Source organism: Cebus imitator, unplaced genomic scaffold (assembly GCF_001604975.1).
Source record: "Cebus imitator isolate Cc_AM_T3 unplaced genomic scaffold, Cebus_imitator-1.0 Scaffold21, whole genome shotgun sequence".
Lineage (NCBI taxonomy): Eukaryota > Metazoa > Chordata > Mammalia > Primates > Cebidae > Cebus > Cebus imitator.
In genome coordinates, this window is record NW_016107336.1 from 9284353 (window position 1) to 9310057 (window position 25705).

Consider the following 25705-nt stretch of genomic DNA (forward strand, 5'->3'; position numbering starts at 1 on the left):
AAAAAAAAAAAAAAAAACAGTAAAAAAGTTATTAAAAATAAATTGGAATAATTAGGGGCTTTTTGCTCTCGAAATGAAGGATCAAGTAGCAGCTATCCTAAGGACAAAGTCAGTAACATGGTTGATCAAGCAAAAAAGAAGGAAGGGAGAGTGAGAGAAAGGGAAAATGGACAGATTCTGGGTTCATGATAGCAATGTTAATCAATCCTGAAGGCTGTACAATCTTCATACCGTTAGTTAGAAGAACCAATAAATCCACTTTTATCGTTTAAGCCAGCCTACTGTCATTTCTATTACCTGAAATTGTAAGTATCCTAATCAATACACAGAGAAAATATTAAAGTATTTGAATAGGACTGAACTATAACATGAATGTCAAATATACAAGCAACTGGGTATATATGTGTATATGTAATAAATATGTTATAAATTACATAATAACCTTTTCTTTTAAAATATTAGCTATATTTTTCAAAGCTCCTGTAAGTTATAGGGTTCTTTTGTTTGTTTGTTTTAGGGCTTTTTTTTTTTTTTTTTAAGACTGAGTCTCTATTGCCCAGGCTGGAGTGCAGTGGTGCGATCTTGACTCACTGCAGCCTCCTCCCCCCAGGTCCAAGTGATTCTCCTGCCTCAGCCACCCAAGAGCTGGTATTACAGGCAGGTACCACCACGTCTGGCTAATTGTTCTATTTTTAGTAGACATGGGGTTTGACCATGTTGGCCAGGCTGGTCTCAAACTCCTGACCTCAAGTGATCTGCCCCGCCTCAGCCTCCCAAAGTGCTGGGATTACAGGTGTGGGCCACCACACCAGGCCCTGAAAGATATGTTTAAGATACCTAATTCAACTCATAACCTATTCTTCAATTGTTGAATTTTTAAGTTATTTTCTTCTAATCTATAACCGCCTTATTCCAAAGTTTTCAATGCTGCCAAAGCCTAAGGAAAAAAGAAAGTCACATGTCTCACATGAAAAAATCTTACCCACTGAAAGCCTAGATGGACTGGCCTCTCTGCTACAGCCCTGGCTCCGTGGTATCTTGCTTCTTTTTTGTGCTGAGGCTGAATTGACCAGGACTCTTTGAACACCAGAGCTCACAGTGGACAGGGCTGTTGTGGTCAGAACTCTTCCTGGAGACCCGGACCGGCTACCAGCTGAACACCAAACACACATACAAATGTTAAGATGTGAACTCCAAGAGAATTTGCTGAAAGGATAAAAATTCAAGAAATACTGATAATAAAGAGAAAACTGTGATAGTACGGCAGGTTCTAAGTTCAAAGGAAAGAGACCAAGGAAGATTTAAATATAATTATAACCTGGAAAAAAAAAAGGTATACTACATATATGAGCACTGAATGGTAAATCACCTAAAACATACTTTCAGTTTGGGGAGTATAAGACACTATGTTTAATAAGGACAACATTATTCTAATTTTTAGAACACAAATGGTATACAAGATTTCCAAAGGAGTCACTTATCTGACAATACATGGCTATCATGTTCAATGTGAATAAGCCATATACTACAGTCATGTGTCACTTCACAATGGAATACATTCTGAGAAATGTGTTGTTGGGAGATTTTATCATTGTGTGAACATCATAGAGTGTACTTTCACAAATCTAGATGGTACAGCCTACTGCAGACCTAGGTTATATGGTATATAAGCTTATTGCTGAGAGACTACAAATCCTATAAAGTATGCCATTAACAATACTGTAAGCAACTGTAACACAATGGTAGATATTTGTGTATCTAAAAATATCTAAACATAGAAAAGGTACAGTAAAAATACAGTATTATAATTTTTTTAAACTTTATTTCAATATTTTTTGGGATAGAGGTGGTATATGGTTACAAGGATAACTTCTCTAGCGGTTATTTCTAAGATTTTGGTGCACCTGTCACCCAGGCAAGGTACACTGTACCCAATATGTAGTCTTTTATCCCTTATCTCCTTCCCAGTGTTATAATTTTATGGGACCACTGTCACATATGTGAAGACTGATTAAATGTGGTTATGCAGAACATGACTATATTTAAAGAAAAATCCCAGTAATTCCATCACTATTATTTTTGTTAAGTATATAATAATGATAATCTGTTTCATTTTAAAGCAGTTTACCTGCTGAGATTTCTCTGAATGGGTACAGCAAAGCTATCTGTCTTACTGTTGGACATAATTTTTAACTTAACAAAATTAAATTTTATTTATTTAATTTATTATTATTATTTCTTAAGACTGAGTCTTGCTTTGCTGCCCAGGCTGGAGTGCAGTGGTGCGATTTTGGCTCACTGAAACCTCTGCCTCCTGCGTTCAAGCGATTCTCCTGCCTCAGCCTCCCGAATAGCTGGGATTACAGGCATGGGCCACCATGCCCAGCTAAATATTTTTGTATTTTTAGTAGAGACAGGGTTTCACCAAGTTGGCCAGGCTGGTCTCGAACTCCTGACCTCAGGCAATTCACCCACCTCAGCCTCCCAAAGTGTTGAGATTACAGGCTTGAGCCACTGCTCCTGGCCACCAAATTAAATTTTAAATGCTGACAAAGTTGGGCCAGCTGAAAAAGAAACTTGCTTTTTGCTATTTGTCTTCAAATAGCAATGAGCTCTTGGGTGGTGACATTCTGGGTCATAGAAGTACTAAGGGTCGAAGAGGAGTAAGGACAAACATCAAATAAGTCAGATCCTTTTCTTTTTTTTTTTTCTTTCCATGAGATGGAGTCTTACTCTGTCACTCAGGCTGCAGTGCAATAATGTGATCTCAGCTCACTGCAACCTCTGCTTCCCAGGTTCAAGTGATTCTCCTGCCTCTAATCCCGAATAGCTGGGATTACAGGCACCCATCACCAGGCCCAGCTAATTTTTGTATTTTTAGTAGAGATGGGGTTTCACCATGTTGGTCAGGCTGCTCTTGAACTTCTGACCTCGTGATCCGCCCACCTCGGCCTCCCAAAGTGCTAGGATTACAGGCGTGAGCCACCGTACCTGTCCTCTTTTCAAATGGGTAATTTTTAAGTCTTGGAAGGTGGACATGTGGTCAGGAACACAGGTAGAGTTAGACAAAATCTTTTCAGAGACTGTGCAGAAGTTTAAAAAAAGTTTTAAAAACATGATTTTAAACTAGAAATGCAAGGGTTAAATGTTAAGGACATAAGCACCGTGTCAATCAAAGCACTTTATGCGTACGTTGAATAGAAAAACGGACTAGATAAAAACTCTTAAGATATAATCTAAATCTAGATTCAGAGGAGTAAAAGAAAAATTAAATTTGCAATTAAATAAATCTTCATGAAAGCAACCTTTTCCCTTTGTGGGCACTGCTTCTACCTAGTAAGAGTGCTGTACAATTATATGTTATACAGTCTTACCCAATCAGGCTTCATTTCCACAAAGACTCAAATGCCAATGGAGATAAGCACAGGATGTCAGAAATGAGAAGGGCACTGTGTAAAGCAGGGAGTAGGAAGACGACTGATCAAGAGGGAAGTGCAGGCACTGCCCTTTCCTAAAGTGGGAGGTGACTTTTTAGTTCTAGCCACTTCTGTCTTGAGGTAATAGTGGATAGGTCATGGGATTTTAAAAAAATGAAAGCCTTGATATTTCCAGATTTTTATCATGTTCTATAGACCAAATAATACAAAAATGGAGACACACTAGGCACGGTCCATGGGCTGCTGATCTGTGATTCTTACTACAGTTTTCTTGGCATGGTCTTGCTGAGCACAATTTATATTCCTGCTTAATTCTTAAACTTTTCCAGCATACAAAATGAAACTTATTTCCTATTAGTGACAGCAATATTGTAAAACAAAGCAATGTCTCCAATAAAATTAATATTTACTATCTGTACAGAAGGAATTCTGAATTATTATAGGGAAATTATTCAAGTGTACTTTAAAATAGCTCATTTGAATGTTTCATGTTTGAAGTGAAGAATCTTTAAATCCAGTTTCTTTCAATACAACCTTAAGGATACTCATATAGGGCACCTGTTTTCTCCATGCAGTGTCTAAACTAAACATACACACCAAAAACATCCAAACACCCAACATGCCACAACTCACAATGCACGATAGGCCAATGGAATATTTTATGGGAAAACTTGCAACAATATAAAAAGTATAAATAATGAACTGAGCACATACAATATGGTATTCTATTTAAACCAATATAAATTTGGGGGGTGAAGTGTTGGTAGGAGAGACTGGAGAATTTCTTAAAATGTGGGTCTATTCAGCAGGTAGGAAACTTGCAGTTCAGAAACAGAGTAAACTTTCCTTTCTACTCTAGATTTATTGAATTTATCAGAATTATGCAAGTGCACTCTATACACTTAAATTCATTCTTGGCCCGTCCTAGGAAATAAAATTGTCAGTGTTCATTTTGCTTTAATCATTACCCTCTCCTCTGCAATACTCCTGATTCCTACCAAAAGTGTGATAATTCTAGTGCCTATGACTCACTCTGGAATTATTCATACTTAGAAAAAAATACCAAGGCTCCTTCCCCAGTAAAGAGCCACCAACGTTAATTATTTCTTTTAGGAAAACCAGAGTTGATGAAAAGTGTCATGATGTATCCAGGGAATCGCATGCTACCAGAAAATATCCATATTTGCAAAACTTGACATTGAAAACCTATTTTCTCTTGTGCTACCTATAGATTTCAAACTATCATTTTATACTTTCTATAGTATTTCAAAGCATGACAAAAGCTCCTGTTTCTTTTGAACGTTTACATCCATGGTATTAACTCATGTCATTTTAAAAATATCAGGATTTTGGTAGTAAGACAGGCCAAAGAAAAACTGCAATTGGTAATTTTTGCCCCAATATGACTACAAATGATAAACTATGACGTTAAGAATTTCTGCTGAATAGAGCTCATTCTTCATAATGAAAATAGATGATCAAACAATAGATGCACACATAAAGTCTATAGATTCTTACCACCAATGGTATTAGCAGATTGTGATCCTGAACAAGTGTAAAGGCAGAATTAGGGTAAGGATTATAATCCATGAAGAGGAAAGGAGCAGTTTTAAATGGATGGCAGATGGAAATAAAAAAGCTTTAGTCAGTTCTCAGAAAATAAAAAAAACCCTAAAGCAAAAAAAAAGCAAACTTTAAAAAATCCCAAAAGCACAGATGTCTTTAACAAAAGCAGTACACTTAGTAGTTTTTAAAGCTAATCAACTGAAATCAGACACTCATGTACAAAGCAGATGAAATGAAATTGCAACAGTAAATGTAAATTCTTCAGCTTTTCTACTACTGACAGTGGAAAATCAAAATCATTAAATGTTTGTTTTCATTAAACATTTAATTTAAAACTTCTCATAAGGAACAACTGCAACATTGTACAGCTGAAGAAAAATTACACGAAAAAGCTACAAATGTCATCTTTCTTAAGATGCACAGAAAAAAAACAAAAGATGGGAGGAGAGGAGACAAAGTTTCTGACAGGCTGTACAACCATTTGTATACAACCAGTCACTACCAACAGAAAAAGAGACACAATTCTGTCACAAATATAGATCTAGTGGTCTCTCCGTTGAGTCTCCATTTATTTACTTATTTTGGTTAGTCATCAGAACACACCTGCTTTGATCTGAGAGACTTTTTTTTTCTAAGTAGTGATACAAAAATATGGTAAGACCATGCAAGCCCTAATGAATTACTTTATGACAAAGTAAGGATGATGATCACAGTAATATTTCTGTGCAAATATATTGTAAAGAAACTTGCATACAAATCACGTAATACCTTTTTACAAAAGAATTTGGAATGGAACATATAGTCATTCAAATAAATAAGCAAGCAAACAAACAAAAGTCCCTCCAATATAACTCAAACCCAAATAATTTTACAGAGGAAAAGTCTTCTAATATTAAAGCCCTATTTGGTCTAAGAAAGCCAATTATTGTGTTTTCACAATTTAGGAAAAGATTTGGAGTATTATGGAATGAGTTTCAAAGTGAAAAACCAAATGCAAAAAATTATTCTATTTTTTAGTGACATAATTTTAGTTACAATGTACCTGAAAAGGTCTCTTAAGTATAAAAAAAAAAAAGCCCTTTGAATCTTTGCCCCGAGATCAGCTTCAGTATTATTTTAGAAAAGAATTAATATCTCACAATCAAGTTTTATCCTTAGATACTGAACATGAACAATTCCTGGTTGTTATCTTTATGCTTTAAATTTCCTAACTTCATTATTTATTTCTCTGTTTACTGAAGACAGTAAGAATAACAAGGTACAGACGTACAAAAAAGCAGTCTAAAATTCAGCTGACATTTGATTAAGAATAATAATGAGAATCACCTGCAATATCTAAAAAAATTAAAAAATAATGAAGACAATTTTATTAGCCAACATATATAGTGCTTATTCTGGGCTAGGTAATATTTTACGTATGTTAAATAAACATACTACATCATTTAATCCTCACAGCAATCCTATGTAGATGTTATTATCTTCTTCATTTTACAAATGAAATTACAGAAGTGCAGTAATTTCAAATAACCTCAAAGAGCCAGTATTCAAACCTGAGCAGTACGTCTCCAGTATGTACTTCTCAAACTTTATTGTGATACAAATCACTTGATGATACTGTTAAAGATTAGATTCAGTAGATCTGTAATGGCACACGAGGTTGCATATTTCTAACTAGCTCCCAGATGATGCTAATGCTAGTCTGGGCAGCATATACAGAAGAACAAGTCTTCTAACTACTATGCTACCCTGCTAAAGATTAAGTTACTTTAAAAATATACAAGATCAGGGAAGAATATGTTATGATCTACTGACCTGGTTGAGATAAAATTCCTTGCCTAGAGGACATTTGCCAGTTTTCCTATTCATAAATAATCCTCAAGTTGCAAATCAATTTACTTCCGCTTATTTTTAGGTACTTTTATATTCTTGAGTGCTCCAATCATTACTCTGCCTGGATTTTCTAACTTTGGAAAGAGAGAAGGATCGGCTTGGTAAGACCTGCGTAATCACTATTCTGCCCCTCAACGCCCCTTTTTCTTTCCTGATTTCAGAATTCAAGAATCAGGTTAAAAACCAAACAAATAGGACACCCATAGCCTAATAAATCACCTAAGCAATGGTAGAAGAGAGTTAAATTTATTTGTTTCAAAAATAGCCAAGTAGGCTCGGTGCAGTGGCTCACATCTATAATCCCAGAATTTTGGCAGGCAGAGGCAGGAATATGGCTTGAGCCCAGGAGTTCAAGACCAGCCTGGGCAACACAGTGGGGACCCACCTCTATTCACAAAAAAATTAGCTGGGAGTGGTGGAATGCACCTGTAGTCCCAGCTGCTTGGGAGGCTGAGGTAGGAGGATCCCTTGAGTCCAAGGGTTTCTGGCTTGCAGTGGGCCACGATTGCAGCACTGCACTACAGCCTGGGTGACAGAATGAGATCCTGACTCAAAAAAAGAAAAACAAATAGCGAAATACATGAGTAACTCCCACAATTACTTCCTTAGAAAACTGTCCTGGTTTTAGTGGTAAGCACTAATGAAAATCTCTTGGTAAAGAAGAAACAGGAATAAATAATTTTAAATTAATAATGCCATAAATGAGACTAGGAATAGTGGCTCACACCTGTAATCCCAGCACTCCTGGAGGCTGAGGTGGGAGGATCGCTTGAGGCCAGGAGATCAAGAACTGTTTGGGCAACATAGCGAGACCCCATCTCTTAAAAGAAAAAAACGAAAATTTAGCCAGGCATGGTGGCGCAAGCCCGTGGCACCAGCTACTCAGGAGGCTGAGGTGGGAGGACCGCTTGAGCCCAGGACTTGGAGGCTGCAATGAGCTATGATCACACTGCTCTATTCCAGTCTGGGCAACAGAGTAAAATCCCATATCTAATAAATAAATAAATAATATTTTTAAATACCATAAATTTACTATTCTGAAACACAGAAATAAATGATTAATTTAGCTAGACCTCAAAATTGTGTTTTTTAACTGGACTTATGACAACCTCAGCTTCCAGTGAAATAGCAAAAATATAAATCTTAAATTTAACATGAATGCAACAGAATTGGTCATTTCAACTTATGTTTCCTCACTATAAATTAGAATATACCTGCCAAAAATGCTAACCAAAAATAGATAATTTAATAGATTTCGGGGAGAATAAGGTATCATGTATCTGTCCTTGAATATACAACCAGATTTTGATGCTAATATATGGCAATTATTTTGTCTCTAAAAAGCACAATTTTCTACATTAGCAAGTTTCTGAGTAGAATGTGAACACCTTATTGCTAAGGATTTGTGCTATTTAAAAGATTTCCATGCAAAAGTTTGTACGGCAGATGAAGTTTTTCTTTCTAAGTGGCAGCTATCAATGATGCAGCCCTAATAACACACCAAAGACAAGACAACACCCACTCAAAAAAATTCCAAAACATGCACAACAACTGATCCAAAACATTGAAAAAAATACCTTCATTTTTGTCAGGTGATGATGAACCTAAAGTACAGAACAAGAACTCAGTATGTGGCTTGTCTTTTTTTAAATTAGCTTTGTCTTTATCCACTGGTCAATCCTCTAACACAGTAATATACAAGCAACACCCTTATCCTAACATAGTGACAAATATAGGAGGGCTGATAAGCAATACATACGCTGTGACTGAGACACCATTTTTGTTCGACTTCTTCCTCTAGAATCTGCCTTGGCATTTCCCATGCCAGCAAGTGGTGCTGAAAGTTTTGCTCTCACCCGTCCTGAGAAATAGAATATTTACATAATTAAAAACATTTTTCTATAATAACATTTAATAATGAGGGGAGAAAATCTCACTATTTTTAGGTATTGTCAAATTCTGTAATAATGTAATCATCAACTACGGGTTCTATTTCTCTTAAAAATTTTATAAACGGTATTTTTTTTTTTTGACGTGTTATACTATAAGCTAATTTTCCTTCAAGGATAAGAAGAATCAAACTAAAAGACCTACATTCTTAGTTTATATATTAGTCCAGCAGTAGATAAGTACTATAAGCATGTCACTTATTTCTCAACTGGCAGTTGCAATTCTGAAATTTCAGTTTCCATGAAGTTGGGATTATTCTCAAGTCAACCCTAAAGTTTTAAATATAAGCCTAATCTTAGAAACAATTCAAACCATCCTTTTGACTGAAAATGTACTTCTAAAGGGATTTGAAGGAAGAGATAATTAAGCAAAATATTTAATCTCTTTGTATCAGATTACTACAGATGTATATGGACATGTTTACTGATTTCCTCCAATCACCATTTCATTTAGAAAATGATTTGAGGAAATATATATCATGTAAGAGTTGGCATTTTTCTCCATATATTCCTTTTACACCTCCCAAACTGCACTGCTTTCTACTCTTCCACTGCCTCATTCCCCTCCACAAAACTAGGCCGCAAACAACCTCACCCTATTTCTAGGGCTCTTGAGCCAGAAGAGATATGTTTGTCAACTGCTTCAGTTAGCTGCAGTTAATTAAAAAAAAAGGGATGGCAGAATATATTATTGGCAGGCACTTTGGTGTTCTTAAACAATACTCTCAACTACTATAAGGTTTGTCATTCAAAAAGAAGGGCTCAGATTTCTTTTTAGTTCAAAGATACAATTTGTAGGGTATACAAGAAATACTGGCTAGCTCAATATGACCATATTAATTAGGAAAAAACATAGTAAAGAATAAGAATAAAAACTCCTTAAAGAATAAGGAGATAATATAAAATTAAGAAATGGGTGAGAAAAGATAGAGTAATAAGAACTAGAAATAAATCAGAACCAAAACTACAAGTGTAATTGGTAGAATACCAGCATACTATCAACTTCAAGGTCCCTAATGAGCCCATGGTTCAGACCTCTCAATGTCTATTTTGAGCAGGACACAAAGTTGACTAAAAAGTAAAACAAAATGACCAAATTATTATTTTTGAAATGGAGAATTTATCTACATTGCACATAACAAAGAAATGAGAATGCCAAGTATTTTGATATTAACACTTGAAATTACAATTCCACAGTTCCAGAAATCATGTTTGTTTGTTTATTTATTGTTTGAGACACAGTCTCACTCTGCTGCCCAGGCTAGAGTGCCATGGCATGATCATGGCTCACTGCAGCCTCAATTTCCCAGATTCAAGTGGTCCTCCCACCTCAGCCTCCAGAATATCGGGGACTATAGGTGTGTGCCACCACATCCAGCCAATTTTTAAATTTTTTGTAGAGATGGGTTCTCACTATGTTACCAAAGCTGGTCTCAAAGTCCTGGCCTCAAGCAATCCTCCTACCTCAGCCTCCCAAAGTCCTGGAATTTTAGGCGTGAACCCGTGTCTGGCCAGAAATCATGTTTTTGTCGAGTATTCCAATTTAAAACTTAAAATAGAAAATTATTTTAAATGTATCAGAGTAAACATGAGAACAAATTAAAAAGTTAATCTATTTGATTTTGTATTGAAAAAAAAAAAGTCATCCACATAAAACTTAGAGGAAAAAATATATACTTTGAATCAGAGGCTTTAAAAAGACAGACAAGGTAGAATAAATAGAAACATTGAATTGTTTTCTACAAATTCCAAACTACAAAAATTATTTTTAAGGTGAGCTGACTCGGTAAGATATGTATAGCAATTCTGGTGTAATCTCAAATTTAATTTGAATCTGTTACCAATTCCCCAGATACTAATTCAAAAGCAGAAGATATACTTAAAAGCAGACTAAATAAATGCATTTGAAATTCAATGACAAAGCAATGGTGCATGATCTCCCAAAGTGTAAATGAATTGGCATAAATTAAAAAACAAAAACACAAACACATAAGAAAAGCATTAATGTCACTACTATAAAAAATGAAATTATATGCTTACTTTATACTAAATATTGTTAAATATGTTAAGCAATTATGTTTTTCCAGCATGAGATGATCCAAAGTACAAAGCAAACTAGCAGGATGAAGAATTAAAAAAAAAAAAAAATCCACACATTACTAAGACAACCAAATATGAAATGTAGAAGTTACTACCACTGGCAAATTATAAAGATTTAAAAAGAAATTAGCCTATTTTAGTTTTAATTCCTACCAATGAAAATAGTAAGGTAGAGGTATCTGTGTTACTAACAAAATGTGTATAATTCTTACCATCTTCAGATGCTGTTCCTAAATAAGAAAAATAAAACAATATTTCAACAAATTCTGCCAATGTTGATATTAAGACCTACCTCACAATCCCCAACCAACACTATAACAAAAGAGCAAAAACAAAAAGTAACTTTTAGTCTGATAGCCTTAAATTAACTGTGGAAAGGTTCATTTTGAGAAAAACAAAATTTTAGGTAATGATTCACAGCACAGAGATAAAGGTTGAAACGAGACAAATGAAAATAGCAAAATTCTATAAGAAAAACTTTTTGTCTGCTATATTTCATTCTTAAAATTTGAAATGGCATAAAAAATTAGAAAAATTAATCACTCAAGAAAAATGTAACTCTGTAATTACTCTTTGAAAACGAAATTTTATAGATCTTTCCAAAGTAGAAATGTTTTCTCTGCATTTTCAAAAGGTCCATAAAGGAATTAGAAAAAGCTAACTGGGAAACACAGAAATAAAATCTATGACCTAGGCCTCATTTGCCTATTTTCATCAAAGCATCTGCAAAGCCAAAAACCTATTAATCCAATTAATTCGCTATTTATACAATATTTATGTGCACTCAAGATGTCAATGAAATCTATCAAAAATGACTAAGTACAAACATCATAACTCACCACTACTAAAGGGCAATAATATACATGCCTGTGTATTTTTTTAAACATAGCATCGAACATCAGTAAGAGTAATACATCATATAAAGAAGTGACTCCTCAAATAGATTGATATTTCCTACCCAATCAAGAAAATATTTTGAATTGCAAAGTGATAAAAGTTCGTATTCAAAGGATCCAGCATATCAATATTAGGATGTCTAAGGGTTTGATACATAGAAAATATCTCTTGATAGTCTATCATTTCATTCAATATTTTATTATAATCACACAGAAAAGCAGAGTCTAATATAACCAGCAGTCATGTCCTTAGCCCAAAGTTTAATAAATGTTCTATCTCATTAAAATAGAAGATATATTGGATCAATTTTCCATTTACATAATAATTTACAGAAAAATATATAGTGTCTCTGTTTTTCCTAGATCTCATAATGTGACTTACAGATTTAGTATCTTAAGTTATTTTAAAAAGGTCAAGCTCATAGGTAACATTACAGTATCTGCCAAAGTTAAGGGAGAGTGTGGATAATATACTATCTAATATCAGACAAAAAATATCATACAGGGTTGTTACTGAACCAAGCCACTACAGATAAACTATAATCACCTGAATATTGCAATTAAAAAGGCAAAGCTTAAAGTTCAATTTTGACTAAATGTTAGTTTACAATGCACTCTTAAAAAGTCAGCCTCTGTAACTTGCATTTCATTTTCAAAAATAATCATATGAATTTATCAAATATGTCATTTGTCATATCAGTTAGTAGACTAAAAAAGTGAATGAAATGACTTAGGAGACTCTTTTCCATTCTTCTGAATCCAATATTTTCCATGAGGACTTAACAAACAGAGAACATTCAGAGGCATACTTCTAAGAGCTCAGGAAAACATTTTAAGGTAATTGATTAAAGTTAAAACAAAATCAAATAGTTACCTAGTATTTGAGTAGACTGGGATATGCCCAACAGATAAGCCTAGCTCCAAATTTATTCAGAGAATTATGTAGCCATTTTCACATTAAGGTTATTACTAAATAAGTATTAATAATATATTTTCAGAAATTAAGAGAAGAATGAACAAGGATATTACATAGAATCGAAGAGCCATAAAAATCTTTAGTAGAATTAGGAAAGGAAGTTCTTACCATCCAGCTTTTCAGAAGTATCCTCTTTGATGAAAGTGCAAGCAAAGAACAGAGGAAAACTTAGTATATTAGAAGAAATTATTTTTATAATTCCTAGAAAACATTTTCTTTAAGAAGACAGAATTTATAGCACAGACATATACATCAAGCTTGTTTTCAACTAAAACAGACTAGGAAATTAAACAAGATGTGACATAAAGACTTCCCCTAGTGTACTAAGTAGAGAATTTTTAAAAAGTTGGCAATGAGTCTTATTTTCACCAGCCTAAAAAGAGAAAGGTTAGTGAGGCCCATGTCCCAGCCTTGGACTTTGCCGTCATGCCATTCCCTGCTCTAGTCTATTTTGCCAGTCACAGTACCTTGTTTCTTTCCTCTCTTGCCTATAATATACCTCCAAATTCCAAACTTAGGCCCTCTCAACATTAGCCTCTGTTTACCACCTTTTTGCTTCCCCACCCACATCCTTTCTTAGAATTTTCTGCCCCTATAAAATGTCACATCTGGATGAATCTAACTCACTTCCTCTATTCTACTACTTGATTATACAACCATGAAGTCATGCATACTGGCACTGCTAGAAACTGGGATAAATATCTGACTTGGCATTTAGTGCTTCTGCTGAAAGGATGTAACATAGCAGAACTGATGTTGCTCTTAACAAGTGTCTGCTTATGGGGCTGGCCTCAGGCAATCATTTTAGGTGCTCCCTATATTAATGATAAGGTTATTTTAAGAGTGTGTGAGGGAGTTGTAGGGACACTAAACTCTGCTACAGTGTGCCTAAGCTGTTTTTGCAAACAGTGTGATTTGTGGCCAATACCTCCTTTCTTTTTAGGAGTCTGGAATTCTGATAATTGTGGCTGGTTGTGCAAGCAAAGTACCTTATGTGACTACTCCCAATTCCCTACTGACCTCCAAGCATAAGTCTTAAGCAAGCTTCCACTGTGAACATGTTGCACTGCTGCATTTCTTTTTGTTTCTTGAGATAGTCTCGCTCTGTCACCCAGGCTGGACTGCGGTGGTGTGATCTCGACTCACTACAGCCTCCACCTCCCAGGTTCAAGCGATTCTTGGGTCTCAGCCTCCCGGGCAGCTGGGACTACAGGCACCTGCCATCATGTGTGGCTAATTTTTGTAATGTTAGTAGACACAAGGTTTCACCATGTTGGCAAGGCTGGTCTCGAACTCCTGACCTCAAGTGATCTGTCCGTCTCAGCCTCCCAGAGTGCTGGGATTACACGTGTGAGCCACTGTGCCCAGCCTGAATTGCTGTATTTCATTGCTTGAGGAAAGAGTAGCCCCTCAGCCACCAGCTCTGGAAGACAAACTTTGGAAGCCTGTGCCTAGAGTCCTTCAGACTATCTCAAGGCTCTTTTTTTGACCTGTGCATCCTTTTGCTCTAATAAATGTCAGCCATGAGTGCCCCACCTCTCGTGTTTACTCCCCCCAAATGGCTACTCTAAACTTCAAATAACCTCTTAGCACATGATCCTGACTCTGAATCTTCAGGCAGAAACTCAAAACAACTTCCCCAATCACACTCTTCTTAATGCCCAATTTTCTAAAATATCATATCTGATATCTATTACCTCCTCCACTTCCTTCCCTTCCATCACTTCCTTCCCTTCTACATCAGTGAAATGGTTGACCCTTCCACATTCAAGACTATCTCCCAGGCTATGCTCCATGTCACATTTCTCATGCCTTCCACAGCAACTTAGCTACTAATTATCTTCTTTCATCCACTTCTAACTTTTCCATCTCTACTGACTTGCCACCTTAGAATACAAACATAATTAACTTCTCCAATCTTGTAAGACAGTAAGTACTTTCAACCACAGATAATTCCTACAGTATTCTTTCACCCCTTTTCTTGACCGTCAAGCCTAAGAACAATTTATAAAGATTCTCTTTTCAACTTCTCAACCAACTAAAATCTGACTTCTGTCCATATGAGCTCATTGAAACTATATTTTATTTTCCACTCAAGCAATTCCATAAACTCAGTTGTTAGAATAAATATTCACAAATATGCACTCTCATACATCAAAGTTACCTTAACTTAAATTCCTGTTTCCTACCACACCAGTTTTCCTTTTGAGGCTGAAGTTAAAGGGTGAACTTCAAAACACTTATGATATCCCTGCTGCCAAAAAAATTCAGTACTTTAGACATAACAAAAACCAGTGGCAACTGCTTTAAGAAGGAATGCTCTGAGTTTAATATTGATTACAGTAAAAATATCTAATGGCTTCTAAATCTAACCTAATCTAATCAGCACAGCTGTCTGCTAGGGTGTTTTTTGTTTTTTTTTTTTTTTTTTTTTTGAGACAGGGTCTTGCTCTGTCACCCAGGCTGGAGTGTAGTTGGTGTAGTTGTATAATCACCACTCACTGTAGCCTTGACTTCCAGGGCTCCAGCAATGCTCTCACCTCAGCCTCCCTAGCAGATGGGACGACAGGCATGTGCTACCACGCTGGGTTAATTTTTGTTTGTTAGAGGTGGGGTTTTGCCATGTTGCCCAGGCTGGTGTTGAATTCCTGGGCTCAATCAACCCATCTGCCTCGATCTCCCAAATGTTGGATTTACAGGTGTGAGTCACTGTGCTGGGCCTCTCTGCCAAGTTCTAGACCACTATATACTAAGTGTCCACTGACAACTTCTAGTTTGAAGTCTCCCAGGGACTTCAAACTCAAAATGTATAAAATGCAACAAACTTTTAGCAACTTATCAACAGACTGAGAGATTCAGTATAGAGGCAAATACTTCTGGATCCCTGGTACCTAGCAAAAACTAAGTACTCAAAAAAGTGTGTATTGAAAAATAATAGAACACTCCCTCTAATCCATATATGTACAGCCACAATAAGTGAGGCTCAAAGTAGAAGAAAACAGAGGTAATACCAGTCTCGTATATGTAAAAAGGCTACAGGAGACACGGGGGTAGGGTGAGATGAAGGGAGAGAGGGAAAGGAGACCATCCTTTAACCCCGGAAAGAGCACAGGCAGGTGGCTGATTGTCCCTGAGTGGAAACCTGGGTCAGATGGAAGAAAAGAAAAAAGGAGTGGCACTTTTCCTTTTTATATTGAAACATGAGACTCAAACCTTAAATAACAATAGGATCTTATAAAAAAGTATATTGCTGCAAATTGGCTTTCTAGTGCATATTAAAACACTTTAAATACAATATTTTCCTTCTGGTAAAAATAATACATATTAAATGTAATGTGTTTACTTTTAAGACTCAGGATGAATAGAGGTTTGTTTTTTTTTTTTTCCAGTTTTCTTCCCACTTTGAAAAAAATTGATATAATTCACACATATCACAAAAGTCACCCTTTTATAGTAAATAATTCCGTGTTTTAAATATATTCAGCGTTGTGCAACCCTCAGCACTAATTCCAGAACACCCTCAAAATAAATCCTGTACCTAGTAAGAGTCACTCCCTATCGCCTCTGTTTCTATCTCTCAGCAACAACTGATTTACTTTCTGATTCGGTGGACTTGCCTATTACACCCATTTCATATAACTGGAATCATACAATGCATGTCTGTTTGTGTTTGACTTCATAATTTCAAAGTTGATCCATCTTGAGGCAGACCTTTTTATGTAACGTACTCTAAATTTTATGACAGTAATATTCCATTCCATTGCATAGACATGTCCTATTTTGATTATCCATTCACCAGCAAAAGGACACTTGGGTTGTCCTTTTGGCTATTATGAATAATATTATGAACATTCATGTACAGGTTTTTGTGAGAACATATGTTTTCTGATCTCTTGGGTATACAGGTAGGAGCAGAATTGCTGAGTCTTGTGGTGACTCTACATTTAACTTTTTGAAAAACTGTCAAACTATTTCCATCATTTAACATGTGTTGCAGTTTTCAGTATATAAGTCTTACACTTCTTTTGGTATATTTATTCCTACATATTTTATTATTTTTACTGCTACTGTAATTATAATCATTTTCTTAATTTCCTTTTCGGATTATTCACTGCTAATGCTTAGAAATACAACTGACCTTTGTACACTGATCTCATATCCTGCAACCTTACTGAACTTGCTAACGCTCTAATAAATGTCAGCCATGAGTGCCCCACCTCTTGTGTCTAATCCCCCCAAATGGCTACTCTAAACTTCAAGTCACCTCTTAGCACATGATCCTGACTCTGAATCTTCAGGCAGAAAGTCACAGCAACTTCCCCAATCACACTCTTTTTAATGTCCAACTTTCCAAAATATCTTATCTGTTATCTATTATTATCATCTGATATTTTATATATATACATATTTGGTGGATTCCTTAGGATTTTGAACACACAAGATGACTTCTGTTCCTAGTTTGCTGAGTATGGTTATCATAGAAGGGTGCTGAATTCTGTCAAATGCTTTTTCTGCAGCTACTGAAATGATCATGTGGTTTTTGTCCTTTCTTCTATTAATATGGTATATTTGTTGACTGGTCTTCACATAATGAAATAACCCTGCATTCTTGGCAATGTAAAAAACTTTGAAACAAAAAAGTTTTCTGAAAATTAAAAGCAATAATCAACCCACTGTTAATACCTTTGTATATATCACGCCAGTCCTTCATCTATGTATAATTTTACACAAAATGATGAAATTACTACATACTATTTGGTAGTCTGCATAATTCAATCTCTGTTGAAAATATGTCTCATTAATGGCTGCACAGCATACATAAAGATACAATATAACTCAACCATCTCCTCTGTTACATGTTAAGGTGGATGCTAATAACATGTTATTAAAAACATGAATATTCTTTTTTAAAACATAATGGTCTAAACACTGAATTATTAGGGCAAAAATTCTGATTTAAAAATGCTTCATGGAATTCCTAAATCAGAACTCAGAAAAAGTGTCCCATCACTAATTCACTTCAGTATGCTTGATAAGGCCCTTTTTACAACATTCTTGAAAACAGTAGGCACTACCCTTAACTATCTTGTTATAGTTATAGGTCTATCAATTTGTATTTGTTTGATTATAGCTGAGGTTCAAAATTTATTGTTACTTGTTGGCAATTTTGATATATGCTTTTTTGATATATGTAGAATTTTTTCTATAAAAATAAGCTCGCCTGTTTTTAATAGACTTGAAAAACTTCTCAACATTTTAACTTTTTTACCAGTATGTGGCAAAATCTTTTCTCCTTTTAGTTTTTGCTTACTTGATTTCATATTTTCATACTTTAGATTTAAATTCAAAAGATTTTCTCCTTCATGGTTTATTTGCTTTTATGTATAGGAATTCCTATTCCAATTTGAGATTTGATGAATATTCACCTGTTACGTCTTCATCAAGTTGCTTTATGTTTTTGTCCAATGTTTTTATCATCTGGAATATATTTCTACATGGTGCGTAACATGATTCTAAATTAATTTTATACTAGATTGTAAATCATGTGTCTAAACACAATTTACTGAATAATCTATTCCTCTTCACGGTTCTGAATGCAGCTGTGCCAACGTTATCACGTACATTCATACCTAAATTCTCTGCACTCTTACAGGTTGAGTACTCCTTATGTAAAATATTTAGGGCCAAAAATGTTTTAGATTTCAAATTTTGAAATATTTGTATTTATACTTAACTGATTGAACATCCCTAATTCAAAAATCCAAAATCCCTTTTTTTTCTTTTTTTCTGATAGAGTCTCACTCTGTCGCCCAAGGTGGAGTGCAGTGGCGGGATTTCAGCTCACTGCAGCCTCAGCCTCCCGGGTTCAAGCAATTCTCCTGCCTCAGCTTTCCCAAGTAGCTGAGATTACAGGGGTCAGCTACCACACCCAACTAATTTTTGCATTTTTAGTAAAGACAGGGTTTCACCGTGTTGGCCAGGCTGGTCATGATCTCCTGACCTCAAATGATCCACCCACCTCGGTCCAAAATACCTTTGAGTGTCATGTTGGTACTCAAAAAGTTTCAGATTTTGGAGCATTTCAAATTTCAGATTTTCAGATTAGGTATGCTCAACCTGTATTGTGTTCTGGCAATCTGCCTGTTTAGTGTTCCACCAGTACTACCCAAAAGAAAAAAATGAAGCATGAAGAAGAGGTACACAATATGGATAACCAACCTCAACTTTTTTAATATGATGGACATAAAAACATGAAAAAAACAAACTGAATAGAGTTTTAGAATATATGTTTAGGGCTTGATTAGACACAGTAGAGCTTTGCAGTTCTCCCAGATCTCCAAAGGGCTTCACATTCTTGCTAAGAGAAAAGAAGTAGGAGAAAGAGAACAGGAAAGCTAGATACAAGGCCAATTCCCTTCCCAAACCCCCTTAGTAACCAGTGGCTAGATGTGGTAGAAGTGCAGTTATGAAAATTCTACAGGCAATCGTGGACTCAAGAATTGTTTCTTTGATCAAGATGATGATGACGATAAGAGAAAAGGAGAAACAAGGCAGCTCAGGTTACTCAGAAGCATGTCTCCAATATAGAATCACATTAAAACATATGAACTATCCTTAAATAACAAGAATGAATAGAAATGATTGCAGTATATGAACTTGTCTTCACAGAGGCCAGGGAGATAACACGGTACAATTTTCCATAATTAGTTGTCTTACCTAGAGATGCATAGGAACCTGGATTCAGGGCACCTACACCTAACCGCCCGCTTCGCACAGACTGTCCTGCAGCGTGATGTGCCTTGGCACCAGCAGCAGCATTCACATCAATGTCACTTCGTGAACGCTGCAGGCTTCCTGGAAGGGAACTGGCTTTGCTGCTGCCAGCTGATACTATGAAAGACAAAGCAAAGGTAAGCTATATTATTTAAATCACTGAAAACATGAAAATTATACAAACCTGGCAATTATGAGCTAATCTGATGACAAATGGGCAACAAAAAGGCCGTGGTCAAATAGACAGAACGATCAAGTATTTAAAGTCAGAATGCCTCAGTTTCAATCACAACTAAGTCTTCAGCAATTTTCTCAATATTTTTCTACCTTGTTTCCTCTCCCATAAAATGGGAAAAATGGTGACATTCTGACCGTAAAATTCACAGGACTGTTTTGTATATGAAGAGATGATGTTTAGAACTGATTTACGAAAAGGAAGTACTGTACAAGATGAATAGATGGCAGCAGTATTATTTTTTACTATGAGAAAAATACAAGAAAAACTAGTCCAGGAGTAGAGATATTCAGAAATTAATGGAGGTTCTGCCACTCCATGGCAATGCAAATTAAGTCATTCAATTTCTGGTCTTTAGTCTTTCAGTTTTTAATTTTTATTTATTTTTATTTATTTTTTTTGAGACAGAGTCTCACTGTCACCCAGCCTGGAGTTCAGTGGCGTGATCTCAATTCACTGCAACCTCTGCTTCCTGGGTTCAAGCGATTCTCCTGCCTCAGCCTCCCAAGGAGCTGGGATTATGGGTGTGCGCCACCATACTCAGCTAATTTTTGTATTTTTAGTAGATACGGGGTTTCCCCATGTTGGCCAGGCTGGTCAGGAGTTTTGTAAACTGTGAGTCATGACCTATTAGTAGGTTGTGAAATCAACTGAGTGCGCCATGAGAAGCATTATAAAGAAATGTAACAGAATGAAATGGAATGTAAAACAGAGGGCATCACAAGTAAGAATAAGTACTGCTTCCCCGAACTTCGGGTTATACATGTATACATATACAGGTACAGTGCATATGTGTGGTACTGGGTTACCATGTAAAATGATCTTCTCACTAAAGAGCACAGCAAAAGAGTTTGAAGACTACTGTTTTAAAGATAAAATAGGCTATAACTCTCAAAGAGAAAATTACCTCTTCCAGCCACAGTTGATGGATTTGCTGTAGACCATTTGGATGAAAAAGGGCGACTGCAAGGTGTAAGAAATGCTTTTAGTAGGAAGACAATTTAACATTCCTCTGATAAAAACCAATAAAATACTACTGAATTTTGTGGAAAGTTGAGAAGTACTTCTTTTCTTCTTCTTATTATTTTTTTTTGGAGACAGAGTCTTGCTCTGTTACCCAGGCTAGAGTGTAGTGCCACAATCATGGCTCACCGCAGCCTTGACCACCCAAACTCAAGTGATCCTCCCACCTCAATCTCTCAAGTTAACTGGGACTACAGGTGCATGGTACCAAGTGTGCCTAATTTTTAAATTTTTGATAGGGATTGGGTTTCCCTATGTTTCCCAGGCTGGTCTCAAACTCCTGGGCTCAAGTGTTATCCTCCTACCTCAGCCTCCCAAAGTGCTGAATTTATACGTGTGAGCCATGGTGCCTAGCTGGTACTTCTAATTTTAACTTTCCTTTTACAAGTCACTTCAGAGCAGTTCCTCCAAATTATCACTTATCAATGGTGTCACAATTAGCTATGAAGCAAAAATAAAATAACTGGCAATGAATATCGACTGTAAGCCCTACAGAGATAGGGATCAGTTGCCTTTGTTCACTCTGCTCCTCAACACACATCATAATAACCACCAAAGAGGACTCGATAACAGTACTATTATCATTCACTTGTATCCTAAGATATTTTACTTAGAAGAAATGGGTAGTGTTATCACTAGCACATAGGAAACTCAACACAACCAAAGTCTCTCTCACCTAAGTTGTCAGGGGTTATGTCTGTGTAATGTTTAAGATAACTATATTATTTGTATAACTATCTCCTAAAAGTTTTATTCTCTTAGATTGAGGCAGATCACTTCAAGGTTCACAGAATCTAAAGTTGTTTATGTTTTAAAATGTTATAATAGAGCAATATAAAATATCTTGCTTTAGATCCTTTGTCCTCAAAGTATGGTCCATGAACAAACATCATTTAGCATCACCTAGGAGCTTGCAAAAAAATGAAAAATCTCAGACCCCAACCCCAAAATTATTGAATCAGATTCTAGATTATAACAAGATCTTCAGGTGATTCAGATATAAAGTCTGAGCATAGTTAATAAAAAAAGAACAAAAGCAACAAAGACAGCTCATTTCAGATGAGGAATTTATCCCAAATTTAAATAGAAGTTTAAACAGAAATTTAAATAAGTTTAGATAGGTCATTATTCCTACAATAATTATTTTTGAAATCAGATCATATCTGCTTTTAATCTGAAAAACCTGTAAGAAATTAAACTGTAGTACAGTATTTGCATGACCCAGTGAGTGCCTGCTTAAATTCTTTAAGCACCCTAGGTGCCTCACTTGCCTCACCCTGGTCCCCCAGTCCTCCATCCGAGTTGCCAAGGCAACCAGCAATCTTTGTAGTGGTCAAGATCCCCAAAAGAAAAGAATTACAAAGAGGTAAGCTGACATTCTCTATTTTTGTTTTTTGAGAAAGAGCCTTGCTCTGTTGCCCAGGCTGGAGTGCAGTGGCACGATCTCAGCTCCCTGCATCCTCCGCCTCCCAGGTTCAAGAGAGTCTCTTGCCTCAGCCTCCTGAGTAGCTGGGATTATAGGCACCTGCCACTGTACCCGGCTAATTTTTGTATTTTTAATAGAAGTGGGGTTTCACCATGTTGGCCAGGCTGGTCTCGAACTCCTGACCTCAGGTGATCTGCCCACCCTGGCCTCCCAAAGTTCTGGGATTACAGGCATGAGCCACCGTGCCCAGTCTAAGCTGACATTCTCTGAGCTGCTCATCCCTGGGGAAATCTGCAGATACATGGAGCAGGGCAAGAGCTCACAAAGATGGACAGGGCCAGTGCTAGGAAGTGGAGAAGATATCGGAAATTTTAGCAATCTCATAGGGCTAGAGAGACAAAAAACCGGGTTATGGCTGCCGAAGCAGCAAGGATTTGAGGTAGCCGACATCATGATGAGAATGGAGTTACAGAGAACTAAGTCAGATACTAGATCATGTTGTCCCTTGAGGGATTTCCAGAATTTTTAAGCTGTGCCAGAGGTTAGAAGAAAAGCAGTAGAGTTTTTTTTACCAGTCACAAAGTGTTGCACAAGAATTCTCAAGATAACTTCTCAATCTCCATTATAATTCCTTCATTAAATGGGCTATTTATTGTTAAGTACTATTTTTGCAGTATTAAAAAAAAATGTAGTGCTTTCCAAGCTTTCACAGACATGAATATATAGAAGCAAATGTGAATCTAGAATTCTTTACCCAAAGAGAAGGAGTTATGCTGGCAAGTAATCCAACCCTTGAAACAACAGACCAAAATCAATAAGCATATTTGAGTTACCATTCTTTCAAGGCTTTACGTGAAAGCAAACAGACAGACATTCAAGTATCCAAATTAAGAAAGTTTAGGGAGTTGAGGAGAGGAAGAGACTAGTAATCATTTACATGATCTTACTTAAGACTTTCCTGTGAGCTAGATGAGGACCTGTCTGATTGTGGAAGAGATGCTACACTGCCAGAACTCTTTAAGTAAGTTTGAAGACTCTTCTGATAAGATGGTTCAAGGGAATTATATAATGTTTCAGCTTCACCAGGAAAGTGGTTTCTAAGACCCATATATGTCCTAAAAAAAAAAAAAAAAGAAAAGCAGATGAAATAATAGCTTTACATAATTAGACATTAACAGTAAAATGTGTACATTCAAGAAGGATGAAGATAAGCCCACTGGTTTTCAACATTATCTGCTCTGTGTCAGGTGAACACTTTCTAAATTTAACAAGTTCCCGTGGAAAGACTGAAGGCTTTTGAGAAAAGCAGATCTTGGTTCAAAACCTGTTGTGCCACTTAGGGTTTGTGTGGCCTTGGGTAAGCCCCTAAGTGTCTAAATTTCAGTTGCCATCTATGGAGATAACACTATCTTTGGAGGATCATTCTAAGGATTAGAAAATAATATACAACAAGTACCTCATACAATATCCGGTACAAAATACAAACCTGATAAATTATATTTCTTTTTATTCATGATGAGAGTGAATAGGTTATGATTAAAAAAAGAATACTAATGATTACATATCAGTGGCAATATGTAGCAGGCTATTAGATGTCTAGTACAGATTTAATGGAGAAAAAACAATCTTAATTTTACTGGAGAGCTAGTCAAGGAAAATACTCACTTAGGCACTTCTGATATTTTCATTCTCCCAATACATTTTGTTAAAAAAAAAGAAAAAAAGATTAAACTGTCACAAAAATATACTACACCAACTTACTTTCTTGCCTCCACTCTGGCTTCAGCATCAGCATCATGAATTCCCTTTTTAATAGTTTCAACCAAGACGGCTGCATGTCTATAAAATAAATACATCTTTAGAGTTATGATAAAGCTGCATGTTTCACCACAAATGATACTTACTGCCTATATGCTACATATTAATCACAAAGAGGGTAGGTGAGGTAAATAAAAATAAATTAATTAGTACACAATAATAAACCTAAGACCATAAGATTTTCTAATTATCTGGCCCATATGTTTTATTCATGTATGGTTTCCTTCTAACAATCCAATCACTATAAATCAAAAAGTAATTATTTTATATGGAATTCAGATAGTGTATATAGTACCTAAATTTTTAACTTTTAATAAATTATAGAAAAAGGAATCTTCTGTGTGGCTCCTCACTAATCCACTATTGTAGAAATTATTTGCTAAGTGTGATCAGTTGCAATCTGACCAAGTTTGAATAATAGCTGTCACAAAAAAACTTGAAATTTTATTATGCCTACATTAAATAACAAATTCAATTTTTTAAAAACGAGCTTTAAGAAGTCAAGAATTTTCAAGAAAATGCAGAATTAGCGCTGTATCTCCCAAGCTTCAAACTTGAAACTAATGAGAAATACAGCCATGCAAATAGCCAGTAACCAATCAGTTGCCCACATTTTCCTCTCCTTCATCTCAGAGTTACATTAGACATTGCCCAGTACATACCTGACCAATGACATCTAACAGCTGGTGTGGAGAAACTTCCCCAAAAATATCTTTTAAAAATCTCTTTCCTCTGAAAGGAAGCTCCTCCCATCTTAAATCATTCATTACATGATTGACTGCACCTCAGGAAACTTATATGACTAGAGATACATTTTTAAACTTTTGCCCAACTCAACTTGGAGTATCCTATATAATCCATTCTATTTGAGAAACCCTCATCCATTCCACAAAGAAGAAAAACATACAATTCATAGCTCTTATGATTAAGAGGGGTACAATATCACCACAGCTTTAAAGGAAAACCAGTACAAATAACCTTTGAAGCAAAATGAGAAGTAATGTAAAACCAATACCATCAACTTTTAAAGAACTAGTGACAATGGGGAGGGAAGCTGGAGGAAGGAACAGGCAACGCATACCTTTCCAATGAATGAGTCTGCCACTCCTGTAACAATAAATCTAAAAATTCAAATGAACGTCTGAAAAATAAAAGTTAAATGATAACTAAATGTTGTATTGAGGAATACATTAACACTTTTCTTTCTTTTATACTACTACACATTGCCCCCGAAATTTAAGCATAAGACAGGATTTTTAGATATCTTGTTTTGTTTTGTTTTGTTTCAGACGGAGTTTCGCTCTTGTTGACCAGGCTAAAGTACAAAGTGCCATCTCAGCTCACCACAACCTCTGCCTCCCGCCGGGTTCAATCAATTCTCATGCCCCAGCCTCCCAAGTAGATGCAATTATTGCTATGCTAAACAGCTCAAAAGGTTTTAAGAGTTCCTCATAATTTTAACTTAAAATGTTTGTCAAATATAAAACTTAAGGCTGGGCACGATGGTTCACATCTGTAATCTCAGCACTTTGGAAGGCTGAGGCGGGTGGACCACTTGGGGCCAGGAGTTCGAGACCACCCTGGCCAACATGGTGAAACCCTGTCTCTATTAAAA

At 36.0% G+C, this 25705-nt stretch overlaps 1 protein-coding gene across 36 annotated transcripts in view; it reads right to left on the bottom strand.

The window, feature by feature from the left end:
- The window catches only part of CLASP2 (cytoplasmic linker associated protein 2), a 203727-nt gene that overhangs the window by 101650 nt on the left and 76372 nt on the right, over positions 1–25705 (bottom strand). For 16 of the 36 annotated variants that reach the window (XM_037736045.1, XM_017521726.2, XM_017521744.2 and 13 more), the window contains 9 exons: positions 25172–25231; positions 24034–24111; positions 23220–23387; positions 20731–20786; positions 19532–19705; positions 12923–12946; positions 11155–11172; positions 8653–8754; positions 983–1153 (listed from right to left, as the gene is read on the bottom strand). In XM_037736045.1, the coding sequence (XP_037591973.1) occupies positions 983–1153; positions 8653–8754; positions 11155–11172; positions 12923–12946; positions 19532–19705; positions 20731–20786; positions 23220–23387; positions 24034–24111; positions 25172–25231 (851 nt within the window). Of the gene's footprint in view, positions 1–982; positions 1154–4955; positions 4983–8470; positions 8498–8652; positions 8755–11154; positions 11173–12922; positions 12947–19531; positions 19706–20730; positions 20787–23219; positions 23388–24033; positions 24112–25171; positions 25232–25705 lie in introns of all 36 variants that reach the window. The other 20 variants (XM_017521715.2, XM_017521732.2, XM_017521728.2 and 17 more) reach the window with 7 other exon arrangements.